General features: G+C 41.3%; 1 protein-coding gene across 1 annotated transcript; it reads right to left on the bottom strand.

Moving 5' to 3' along the window:
* Nucleotides 1–449: 449 nt before the first annotated feature.
* Nucleotides 450–10,092, bottom strand: hif1al2 (hypoxia inducible factor 1 subunit alpha, like 2). The gene is made up of 12 exons (XM_071364648.1): nucleotides 9,875–10,092; nucleotides 8,069–8,319; nucleotides 7,832–7,971; nucleotides 4,512–4,596; nucleotides 4,328–4,425; nucleotides 3,028–3,203; nucleotides 2,810–2,916; nucleotides 2,563–2,710; nucleotides 2,179–2,339; nucleotides 2,003–2,082; nucleotides 1,635–1,894; nucleotides 450–1,166 (listed from the first exon to the last, which is right to left on the bottom strand). Exons 1-12 carry the CDS (start codon nucleotides 9,973–9,975, stop codon nucleotides 602–604), a joined length of 2,172 nt encoding a protein of 723 aa, XP_071220749.1. The 5' UTR covers nucleotides 9,976–10,092; the 3' UTR covers nucleotides 450–601.
* Nucleotides 10,093–13,576: the final 3,484 nt, after the last annotated feature.

The following is a 13,576-nucleotide window of genomic DNA, read 5'->3' on the forward strand; positions in this document are numbered from 1 at the left end:
CCCAGACAGGTGCGATCGTAGCCACTCCATGGTGAAAAAAAGTTTAATCATAAACTTCCTTCACCGAAACTTTCACCATGGAGTGTGGTTTAGTCCGCTAGCGAAAACCTTTGACTGAAAGGCTAGCTCACATTAGCTGATAGCTAGCTAGCCAATGTTGTAAAGAAGTTCAGTAAATTCAAATGTAACTTGTTTTGAGATAAATATATATTTTTAACACAAATATGTTAGCTCGTGACCTGAGATTCACTTAAAAATACCTATCTTGAAGGTTGTGGTCGATGGTAGCTGGTAGGCCAGGTAGGATGATGTGCAATAGGCCTAAAACAGCAGAGAATCTTTGTATAACAGAGCTAGCTATATATGGCAGTTTTTGCCTGCAGAATCCGCGTGGATAAGAAAAACTCAAATAGATTGTAACTTGTATGGGCACTGTACAGTAAACAAAACAAAGATAACAGTTTTAATATTGATCATTGTAATAATGTGCTGTATTTAATAACTAGGCTATGCATCCACGTTTGTTAGTTAAATTGCCAGTAAAAGTCACAATATAGGCCTAGTTCAGGAGAGATTGGCACAATTCGTGGGAGAATCAAGTTCATGTTATCCATTCAGCATACGATGTGGATGTGCCAGAGCTGACTTCAATAGCTGATCTGGGTGCGTAACAAGGATGGGCATATTGGGTGGAGAGCTGATTTATGCCCCATGTTGTCATGTGTAAGAATCTGGAGGGGGCCTGGTCCAGGACTGAGGTGATCTCTGACCCCTGAAGCAGGCAGCTGGTTGGCCCCAGAGTGACCTCACAGTCCAGCCTGCTCAGTACTGGCAGGCTGAAAGGAACATGGCATGTTGACATCTCATCTATATGATTGGTAGGTGGCTGAAGGCCTGTGCTTGGGATTTTGGGCTGCTGTGTGTATTTCCACAACCCTTGCCTTGATCCACACAAGCAAGTGGATCCATCTTGTGGGTGAATGGGGAAATATTCCACGGTCCGGTAAGGCAGCCTAGCAGCAGCAGTCATGAGTACCTGTGGATGTCTACAGGACATGTGTTTCTCACTCCACTGTTTGTTCGGGACAAGGCCCTCCAATCCGGCATGGTCAGGGCCCTCCTTGAATACAGCACTGCCTCCTCTATAGACTGACTTCATATAGTCCCTGGAGAAATAGCAGATGTTATATAGGACCAAGAAACATCTGAAATGGCAAACAATGAGACAAGGTAATGATGGTATGGTTCCCTATATCCAAAGAAAACAATCAGCAACAATTATGCCACTGATGAACGGTTAAAGGAACAGTTCACCCAAATTACAAAATTGTTTCTTCACCTTGACAGCAATCCGTGATTTTGTTTAGTTTCCCTGGCACTGTTTCCAGAGTTTGAGCATTTGTGGCAAAAATCCCATCCAAGTACTGGTATCGATATTAGCATTTTTCACGCATCATGTCCAAAAGTATCTCAAATTGATTGTGAAGCTCAACAAAGTCACTTATAGATGATTTTAACATGATGCGGCAAAAATGCTAATATCGATACCAGGACTTGCTTATACCTATTCCTTTAACATGCTTATACCTATTGACTGAGACTAGAAGCTTGTGCCCACACACAATGGTGCTTACCCGAACTCTGATTCTTTGACTGTATGTGATCCCCCTGAGTCACAAGGGGGCTCTATCTGCAAGGTTTTCATTTGATGTGTGGTGAAAGAACCAGCAGATATAGGGAACTTCCCCAAGGAACAATGGCCCTCCAAACCAGATGGAAGAACAGGACCTTCTATCATGGCCAAGATCCCATCTAAAACTGGAGTGAGGAGGAAGTCTTCTCCATCCATGGGTATGTATGGAGCCAACGAGTCCAGGTCCAGCTCACATAGTTCCTGCAGGGAGGAAATATGCAATTAAAAAAGGGATTGAAAAAGTCCACCATTGATGCTACCAATTTCAGCCCAGGTTTTACCCATGAGCAAAGAGATAGGTCTACTTACAGAGAGTGAGTTCATGTTCATTTGATCCTCTAGGTTGAGCTCTGCATATCCCTCATAGGTTTGGATCTCATTGTTGTGTTCTAGATCAGATTGGGAGGAACGTAACAATTCAATGCCACAAGTCTCTTAACACCTCTTCGGTTAGATGCAAATAATCGTCAGCTAAAGGAACAGACCTGGAGTTGGTATTTTTGTGTTGCGTAGATGACCAGCTGTCTCTGCTGCAGGATAGGCCTCATTCTGCAGGGTGGGCCCCACCTCAAGTTCAGAGTAACAGGGCCTCAGTAGCGGTTCTATTTGCTGCAGTGAGAACACCATCTCTGGTAGCTCCACCTCACTGTGGTGAGACAACGAGATAGGGCAAACGGAAAAAGGACAGAGAAGATATCTTTACACCAGATACAGTGCATACAACTTGGTAGCACAAGTAACAAGGCATTTTACTTGTAAACAGCTGAACAGATATCTATTCTAACCAACTTCTTATCCACACAGTCTTGGTAAGAGTTGTCATTCATTAGATGCTTTCATTGGACCCCGACCCCAACATCACTTCTCACCTTAGGATGTAGTTGATGCAGACAACACTCTGGGGCTGCCCAGTCTGGTTGTTGTACACCACCGATGCATCCGTCTCTGCCCACACATAACCACCACCTTTCAGCAGCAGACGGTACCTGCCCATGGTAGCCTGTCCCTTAGAGAGCACTGTCCCAGACACATGATCACATATCAATTTAACATGGTCAGAACATACTAGTGATATTAACAATATTTATATACACCTCATGATTCGAGGTAACTCACAGCTCTGGTGTGCTTTGTGAATGTGCTGGCAGTCAGATGTGTGGTAATACTGATACACAGACTGGCCCAGAAGTTCTGTTTCTGTATATCCAGTCAGCTCCTTGACACTAGAAACAAAATCATATGAAAAACAGTATGAAAAGTATTATGTAATATGCTTGTATTACTCGTCTCGTTTCATTAGCGTCACCAGATGAGTGTCGAGTTAGTGACTGTACCCTGAATGGCAGTAGGTGAACCTCATGTCCGGGCGATGTCCGCTCAGGAAGGTCTTGTGATTCAAGCTGGCATCCCTGATGATGCATTGTGAGATGGGTAAGGGTCGGCACAATAGGACAAGACAGGCTGACTCTGGGAGGTGAGATTGTTTCTTAACCCCAACGCAATGAATCACCTGTGTGTGTGAGGGACAGAGAGAAAAGAGAAAGTGAAGTGTGTATTTCTACAACAGAGAAGAATAAAACTCAACATGTTAACACTCTGCTTCAAACTAGCATGAAGTACTGACCTTCAACATGTTAACACTCTGCTTCAAACTAGCATGAAGTACTGACCTTCAACATGTTAACACTCTGCTTCAAACTAGCATGAAGTACTGACCTTCAACATGTTAACACTCTGCTTCAAACTAGCATGAAGTACTGACCTTCAACATGTTAACACTCTGCTTCAAACTAGCATGAAGTACTGACCTTCAACATGTTAACACTCTGCTTCAAACTAGCATGAAGTACTGACCTTCAACATGTTAACACTCTGCTTCAAACTAGCATGAAGTACTGACCTTCAACATGTTAACACTCTGCTTCAAACTAGCATGAAGTACTGACCTTCAACATGTTAATACTCTGCTTCAAACTAGCATGAAGTACTGACCTTCAACATGTTAACACTCTGCTTCAAACTAGCATGAAGTACTGACCTTCAACATGTTAATACTCTGCTTCAAACTAGCATGAAGTACTGACTTTCAACATGTTAATACTCTTCTTCAAACTAGCATGAAGTACTGACCTTCAACATGTTAATACTCTGCTTCAAACTAGCATGAAGTACTGACTTTCAACATGTTAATACTCTTCTTCAAACTAGCATGAAGTACTGACCTTCAACATGTTAATACTCTGCTTCAAACTAGCATGAAGTACTGACTTTCAACATGTTAACACTGCTTCAAACTAGCATGAAGTACTGACTTTCAACATGTTAATACTCTGCTTCAAACTAGCATGAAGTACTGACTTTCAACATGTTAACACTCTGCTTCAAACTAGCATGAAGTACTGACCTTCAACATGTTAATACTCTGCTTCAAACTAGCATGAAGTACTGACCTTCAACATGTTAACACTCTGCTTCAAACTAGCATGAAGTACTGACCTTCAACATGTTAACACTCTGCTTCAAACTAGCATGAAGTACTGACTTTCAACATGTTAATACTCTGCTTCAAACTAGCATGAAGTACTGACCTTCAACATGTTAACACTCTGCTTCAAACTAGCATGAAGTACTGACCTTCCATCGTGTGTGTCTGTGGTTGACAGCTCGACCCTGAGAGGTCAGAGTGCTCTTCACACGGAGGAGGAAGTCACACTGCTGTTGTCTCTCAGTATCTGATAGAAAGACAAGATACAGAAGATAAACAATATGCCTCTTTGCTAACTAATATCTTGTTTAAAATATGTGAAGTCCCCTTTACCTATCATTTTTGAGAGGATATCTCTGACTTCTCTCTGGTCACAGTGGTGCATGAAGTCAAACAGACTCCTACCAATCAGATCCATCTACACGTGAAATAAAAACATTTGTTGTTTAGAAAAATATTTGTCATCCATCCGTTTTGCCTTCAGTTCCAGTACAATATGAACACTCAACATACAGTTGAAGTCGGAAGTTCACCTTAGCCAAATACATTTAAACTCAGTTTTTCACAATTCCTGACATTTAACCCTAGTAAAAATTGTCTTAGGTCAGTTAGGATCACAACTTTATTTTAAGAATGTGAAATGTCAGAATAATAGTAGAGAGAAAAATTTATTTCAGCTTTTATTTCTTTCATCCCATTCCCAATGGGTCAAAAGTTTACATACACTCAATTAGTATTTGGTAGCCTTGCCTTTAAATTGTTTGACTTGGGTAGCCTTCCACAACCTTCCCACAATAAGTTGGGTGAATTTTGTCCCATTCCCCTGACAGAGCTGGTGTAACGGGGTCAGGTTTGTAGGCCTCCTTGCACGCACACGCTTTTTCAGTTCTGCCCACAAATTTTCTATAGGATTGAGGTCAGGGCTTTATGATGGCCACTCCAATACCTTAACTTTGTTGTCCTTAAGCCATTTTGCCACAACTTTGGAAGTATGCTTGGGGTCATTGTCCATTTGAAAGACCCTTTTGCAACCAAGCTTTAACTTCCTGACTGATGTCTTGAGATGTTGCTTCAATATATCCACATAATTTTCCACCCTCATGATGCCATCCATTTTGTGAAGTGCACCAGTCCCTCCTGCAGCAAAGTACCCCCACAACATGATGCTGCCACCCCCGTGCATCACGGTTGGGATGGTGTTCTTCGGCTTGCAAGCGTCCACCTTTTGCCTCCAAACATAACGATGGTCATTATGGCCAAACAGTTCTATTTTTGTTTCTTCAGACCAGAGGACATTTCTCCAAAAAGTATGATCTTTGTCCCCATGTGCAGTTGCAAACCGTAGTCTGGCTTTTTTATGCCAATTTTGGAGCAGTGGCTTCTTCCTTGCTGAGCGGCCCATCAGGTTATGTCGATATAGGCCTCGTTTTACTGTGGATACAGATACTTTTGTACCTGTTTCCTCCAGCATCTTCACAAGGTCCTTTGCTGTTGTTCTGGGATTGATTTGCACTTTTCGCACCAAAGTACGTTCATCTCTAGGAGACAGAACGCGTCTCCTTCCTGAGCGGTATGATGGCTGCATGGTCCCATGGTGTTTATACTTGCGTACTATTGTTTGTACAGATGAACCAGGGCATTTGGAAATTGCTCCCAAGGATGAACCAGACTTTTGGAGGTCTACAAATTTTTTTCTGAGGTCTTGGCTGATTTATTTTGATTTTCCCATGATGTCAAGCAAAGAGGCACTGAGTTTGAAGGTAGGCCTTGAAATACATCCAACGGTGCACCTCCAATTGACTCAAATTATGTCAACTAGCCTATCAGAAGCTTCTAAAGCCATGACATCATTTTCTGCAATTTTCCAAGCTGTTTTATGGCACAGTCAACTTAGTGTATGTAAACTTCTGACCCACTGGAATTGTGATACAGTAAGTTATAAGTGAAATAATCTGTCTGTAAACAATTGCTGGAAAAATGACTTGTGTCATGCACAAAGTAGATGTCCTAACCGACTTGCCAAAACTATAGTTTGTTAACAAGAAATTTGTGGAGTGGTTTTAAAACGAGTTTTAATGACTCCAACCTAAGTATATGTAAACTTCCGACTTCAACTGTATGTACAAATCTGGCGCACAAATTTGTTTACATCCCTGTTAGTGAGAATTTCTCCTTTGACAAGATAATCCATTCACCTGACGTGTGTGGCATATCAAGAAGCTGATTAAACAGCATGCTCATTACACAGGTGCACCTTGTGATGGGGACAATAAAAGGCCACTCTAAAATGTGCAGTTTTGTCACACAACACAATGTCTCAATTTTGAAGGAGCGTGCAATTAGAATGCTGCCTGCAGGAATGTCCACCAGAGCTGTTGCCAGAGAATTTAATGTTAATTTCTCTACCATAAGCCATTTTAGAGAATTTGGCAGTACATCCAACCAGCCTTACAACCACAGACCACGTGTAACGACGCCAGCTCCACATCTGGCTTTTTTACCTGCGGGATCATCTGAGACCAGCCACCCAGACAGCCGATGAAACTGAGAAGTACAGTGCCTTGCAAATGTATTCATCGCCCTTGCCGCTTTTCCTATGTTGTTGCATTTCAACCTGTAATTTAAATGTATTTTTATTTGGATATCATGTAATGGACATACACAAAATAGTCCAAATTGGTGAAGTGAAATGTAAAAAATTACTTTAAAAAACAGGCATACAGTATGTATTCACCCCCTTTGCTATGAAGCCCCTAAATAAGATCTGGTGCAACCAATTACCTTCAGAAGTCACATAATAAGTTAAATAAAGTCCACCTGTGTGCAATCTAAGTGTCACATAATCTGTCACAAGATCTCAGTATATATACACCTGTTCTGAACGGCCCCAGAGTCTGCAACACCACTAAGCAAGGGGCACCACCAAGCAAGCGGCACCACGAAGACCAAGGAGCTCGCCAAACAGGTCAGGGACAAAGTTGTGGAGAAGTACAGATCAGTGTTAGGTTATAAAAAAATATCAGAATCTTTGAACATCCCACGGAGCACCATTAAATCCATAATTTTTTTAAATGGAAAGAATATGGCACCACAACAAACCTGCCAAGAGAGGGCCACCCACCAAAACTCACAGACCAGGCAAGGAGGGCATTAATCAGAGAGGCAACAAAGAGACTTGCTGCAAAAGGTTGCTATACAAAGTATTGACTTCGGGGGGGTGAATAGTTATGCACGCTCAAGTTTTCTGTTTTTTTGTCTTGTTTCTTGTTTGTTTCACAAAAAATATTTTGCATATTCAAAGTGGTAGACATGTTGTGTAAATCTAATGATACAAATCCCCCAAAAATCCATTTTAATTCCAGGTTGTAAGGCAACAAAATAGGAAAAATGCCAAAGGGGTTGAATACTTTCGCAAGCCACTGTACTTCTGTCTGTAATAAAGCCCTTTTGTGGGGAAAAACTAATGTTGATTGGGTGAGCCTATACCCTCCCAGGCCCACCCATTTCTACGCACCTTCCCTGTCATGTGAAATTAGGGCCTAATGATTTTATTTCAATTGACTGATTTCCTTATATGAATGTAAAATCATTGAAACTCTGTAAAATTGTTGCATGTTGTGTTTATATTTTTGTTCAGTATAATATGACTGTACCTGGTTGATGCCAGTGTGTGTCCTTATGTCCCCTGTAGTGAAGATAACCTGGCCGTTCTGAGACACCAAGAGCATGAAACCCCCAACAGCAGACTCCAGCACTGTCTCCACAGAGGAAATCCCAGCCATTGGGTATCGGCCTAAATAACACAGAGGACAATGCCTTCTACTATATTTCTAAACCCTTGAACACTCTAAAAGCCTTGTCATTCCAAACGCCCAACAGAATGTTGTTACCGTGCATGGTGAAGTGGACTGTGTCAGAGCAGACCCTCGTCTCTGGTGTGACATTGTCTCGATGGTCTAGCAGTGCTCTCAGACGCAGGGAGTCCAGTGTGAGTCTGACGATAGAAGCCTTGTCTATGTGGCCAGTCAGACCAGAGGGCAGAGGTAGCAATGCTGCCAGCTCCCCAAACAAACGGCTCTCTCTCTCCCTCCTGCTCTTAGCTGCAACACGGGACTGGGCCCGCAACCGCTCCGTACTCACCCTGTGGTACAAGCAGTGTCATAAGCAGTGTCATACCATTAAGAGAGAACATTTCTGAAAATATTATGCAGTTGAGAGGAATGAAGAAATAGAATTCTGAATGAAGAAATATAATTTTTTTATTCTGGTGCAGCTCTGCACTCACAAACGTATGAGCTAGCTAGCTCACGCTTGTTAGTTATCTAGCTAGCTCAAAGGACATTAAAAGTTCCTACACAGAAGCCGCTCCTCCTAGGTATAATTCTGTGGACGTCATTCAGATAATGCATGACATAACAAGATGCCCAGCGCTTCAAGCCTCCTCCTCAAACAACCCTCTCAAGCTCTTCCCTACCCACAAAATTTCAGTCGCATCTTGCGCCAATAGTTAGGCTACACTTGTCTGTCCATCACGCATGTGAACACCTAGGTTGCCTGCTCTGTCCGCACTGATTGGGGAAGTCATTTAATGAGCTAAATGTAAAAACTGTAGATTTCAGAAAGGAATGATATAAAATGGTACATTTTGGGGTTCGAACCGGTTCAGAACTATATTTTGCTGGTCGGAAGAGTGGAACGAAACAAAAAAAAATAGTGGTTCTGTTCACAACAAAATTATTGGAAAATAATTGTGTTTCCAACCCCTGCTAGGGAGAAACAAAAACAATGAGGGGATGTTTACATAACACTACAGTTTCCATGACATACATTCTATAGTTATCAAGCCCAAATCACAAATCACTCTTTGCCAGAGGGAAGCTAAGAGTGTGAACCTCCTGAGGAGATAAAGGGCAACTTTCAGCCATGGGGGGCAACAACATCACAGCTACGTCATGCTAGCTTATCACAACCAGTCTTGGTTGTCTGCTTCCAGAGATACAGCAACTAACTACTACGCTGTAGCATATCTGGTATAGCTAACTCTTGCAAAATGTTCTGAAGTGCATTAGAAATGTACCGAATTGTTTTGATCATATACAGTCAGGTCCATAATTATTGGCACCCCTGATAAAGATGAAGTATAAAATAAATAAATAATACAAATACTGAGCTATATTGTATGAAACAAAAAAAGGGAATTATATTATTTTATACTAATAAAGCTGCTCAGAGAAAGAGGTTTTGTTTAACAAGTTATCAAGTCTGGAGACTGAGATAGCCATTGCAAAATGTTGATTTTGTGGTCAATTAACCATTTCTTTGTGAATTTGATGTGTGCTTGGGGTTATTGTCTTGCTGGAAGATCCACTTGCTGCCAATAATCAGCTTCCTGGCAGAGGCAACCAGGTTGTGGTATAAAACATCCTGGTACTTGGTAATGTTCATGATGTCGTTGACCTTAACAAGGGCCACAGGACCAGTAGAAGCAAAATAGCTCCATCAAGGGTGCCAATAATTATGGACCTGACAGTATATGACCAAACAATCATTTCTAATGCAAATAAACAATGTTTTGTCAGTTAGTGATCAGTTAGTGCTAAATCCACTCCTGACTTTCCCATGTCTAAAATAAAAACCTTAGTAAAGTGGTGTGTTTGTTTTGTTTATTAGAGTAATTCATTAGAGAGGTAACTCACCTGCTTCTCTTCTGTCCATTAATTCTGTCCTTCTGTCTCTTTGTTTTGTGGAGCTTTTGATCACAAGCATCTTCCAGAGAATTTCCTAAATGAGGAAACATTATCCAAAATCTCTGAATGGACACTTGCTAGTAATCACAGATACATGCCAGTCATGCGGTCACAAGCATTTCGTCCCACTTGTACTTTTGGAGGTTGAACTAGAACAGGTTCCTGAACCAATGTCCAGTGGCAAGTCATTCATCTTTCTCCTGAGACTCCTCCTCTTTTGGACATGCCACCTCCCACCAGGGAGGGAATCTCATCCACTTTGTTTACAAACAATCTCCTTTGGGCACAGAATTATCAGTTAATGACCATTTACCAAATATATTACAGTAGAAGAAATGAACACGGTAGCATTTATCAATACATTAGTGGATTCTATCGTGAAGTAGATGTTTATCCTTTCTTAAAGTGAAAACTAAATACTAACTTGCTTAATGGTATTTTCTTTTAAATGTTGTCTTACCCATGAGGTGATGGACTAGGGTAAAGTTGGCACAGACATTGACCAACCCTAATTTTTGTGTTTTAAAAACATTTAGCAGGACATCTGGCATGATTCCTGATCCTAAACTGTGGCGCCAGTTGCATGCCTTATGCTGTAAACACTTCCTCCACCCACCCCACACACAAGGGTACAGACATACACATTATCTGCCTAATGTTGTGCAAGTGAAGTAAACACATACTAAGTAAACATTATAAACTGGGTGGTTCGAGCCATGAATGCTGATTGGCTGACAGCCATGGTATAGCAGACCGTATACCACGGGTATGACAAAACATTTATTTTTACTGCTCTAATTATGTTGGTAACCCGTTTATAAGGCAACTCGGGTGTTTGTGGTTAATGGCCAATATAGCACGGCTGAGGGCTGTATCCAGGCACTCCGCGTTGCGATGCGCGTAAGAACAGTCCTTAGCCGTGTTATATTGGCCATATACCACACTTCCTTGTGCCTTATTGCTTAAGCATACTATAAAAAATACACACTTTTATATAATTAACACTGACCACTAGATATCAAGGGCTGTTACAGTGTCTTTCCTTTATATCCAATCAACTTGTTAAAACATAATTTATTCCAAAGGGATACAGTGGCTCAAAAAGGTTTCATAAAAGTGGCCAATTTATACAAGGCTGTCATCTCTGTAAGTTGTTTAAATCAATACTCAATTTGACAGATGTGATACATACACAAGCTGCTTTCCACTTTCTTTTTCTTTGGTTGTCCACTGAATGGAGTCTTCTCACACTGGATGCTTCATGATCAAAGAGGAGCACTTCAGTCTCATCCCGTACAACAGGTTTTTGATAAAGGCAGCGATTAAAAAAAGCCATCTCCATCTGTTCTTTCTTTCCTTTCTTCTGCTTATTTCATCACGTCTTGAAACTGTGTTCATTATCCTTGGGATGTACCGTGAAGTACAATGTAAGTCCAGATGAGTCCATTATGAGTGTACCCTGGTTATCCAGAAATCTGCAGGGACAAGTGAAGTAGTCATATAAAGAACATAGAATATAGAACATAAAATATAGAACATAGACGTCTCCATCCATCTCTATTCCGCATCCAAAGAACTACTGCATTTCTGTCGCTGTCTTTCTCTGTCAGTCTGCAACAGTGTGCAGAGGCAGTGGGAAGCTCGGCTGTCTACCATTCCAAAAATATGTCAGGTAGTGGAGATTAATGGAGAGTGTCTTCCTGTGGTCAGCTTGGTTGGCATGCCTCAGTTTCAGTCCAACGCGGTGCACAACCCATAAAGCCGGATCTCTTTTATTGAGACTGGATCCTTGATACTTGTAGGTGATTCCATACACTGAACGCAAGGGCATGAGTCTTAGACAAGAGTAAGAAATATGTCAATAGCCTGGGGACAAGGGAAGCCAATCAAGCTGGTAGAACCACTTGAACCAATATGCCTTCAACTAATGAGAGCAGCAGAATAAATGATGAGGGGTAAAACAGCTCAACAGCTCATAGGCCTGAGGTACAACAGGTCACAGACCATCCTCGGGTCATCCACTGGTTGGCCATGTAAAGTTATTGGCATCTGGAGTTGATGCAGTGTTTGTAGGATGGGAGAACGTGATGCCCCACACTGCAAAAGCGCCTGGCGCCATAACCGCCCAGGCCCGGAATAAACACAGAAACGGCATGACGGATGGGTATCGTGCCACCCTCGCTTCTATAACAAGTCACCTAGGGACCAGTCTGAGGGCCACAAGTCACGGTTCTCTCTTATCAGCATCCAACAATTAGCTAACAGAATGTTCCTAGGCAGAAAGTAACCCATGGAAAAGGCAGTCATCTATGACAAAAATACCTACTGTCATCATGAGAGAGAAAAGAACGACCACTTCATGAGCAGGCATACCGGTGTTTACTTATTAGAAACAGGTTGGAGAACTTACTTTTTTATAATAAGAAAATAGTATATTTGAAGACCCTGAAGGCATGTTGTCCTCCATACTGACGTGATGTCTACTGTACCAGTGAGTGGGATGAATGAGGTAGGGAGCAGCTGATGAGAATTGGAGGTGCATTCTTAGAAAAAAAAGGTGCTATCTAGAACATAAAAGGGTTCTTCGGCTGTCCCCATAGGATACACCTTCGAAGAGCCCTTTTTGGTTCCAGGTAGAACCCTTTTGGTTCCATGTAAAATCCTTTCCACAAAGGGTTCTACATGGAACCCAAAAGGGTTCTACCTGGAACCAAAAGGGTTCTGCTATGGAGACAGCTGGAAGAACCATTTTGGAACCCTTTTTTCTAAGAGTGTAGATCAGAGACCTGGGTGGTCAAGGTGTGGTTCAATAGTTGATTTTGTGTCATTTCCTGTTTATGGATGCACTTTTGAGAGTTTTTATTACATTGTGAAAACAGAATCAAGAAAGGAGGCATTGTAGTCTGCAATGTGATACAGGGAAAATACAACAAATGATGAAAAGTTATCAGGAAAATGCTGCAAAGAACATAATGTACTGTATGTCAATCTTCATAAAAGCAGCACTATAGTTCACCAGCTTTGTGTCTCTGCATGACGTTTTATCACACTAGCTCAAGATAGTATGGTCTGATTAAATTGTGGTCTACAGATGTATGCTCTTAATTTGAGGAGTTTAATCCTGCAGCAACAGGAAATTAGAATTATTGTGTGGATTATAAAAATTTACATTTGTGTAGGGTTTGATACATTTTTGCTATAGCAAATAAAGTCTGAAATGTTAAAGTGGAAATTACAAACTTTAGAACCCTTTTTAAACCTTGAATACACAACAAGTTAGCATTTTCTGAAGTGCAGGAAATGTTCTTGCAACAACAGGGTCACCACATTAAGATCCTACACCTGTATGTTTCTGTGTCAAAGCCCTGCCACAGACTTCCTTCTGGTGCATGTACCCTTTTTCAGTAGAAAAAAGACAGATGATGTAGCTGATGAATTCTGGCAACTTAATTGAAGCTTAAGTAGTGAAACTGACACTAACTGGAACTTTAAGAAAATATTCATTTTTTTTTTTTTTACACAGGAACTTCTCATTTGCTTCAAGTTAATCAGTATCACCACAATGCATATTTATAGACAGCCTACTTTAAATTCAAAAGGATATACTATACTAAATGTTTGTTTTTACTCACTTTTGATTGTTAACAAACA

The sequence above is a fragment of the Salvelinus alpinus genome, chromosome 24 (assembly GCF_045679555.1).
Source record: "Salvelinus alpinus chromosome 24, SLU_Salpinus.1, whole genome shotgun sequence".
In the NCBI taxonomy this organism is placed as follows: domain Eukaryota; kingdom Metazoa; phylum Chordata; class Actinopteri; order Salmoniformes; family Salmonidae; genus Salvelinus; species Salvelinus alpinus.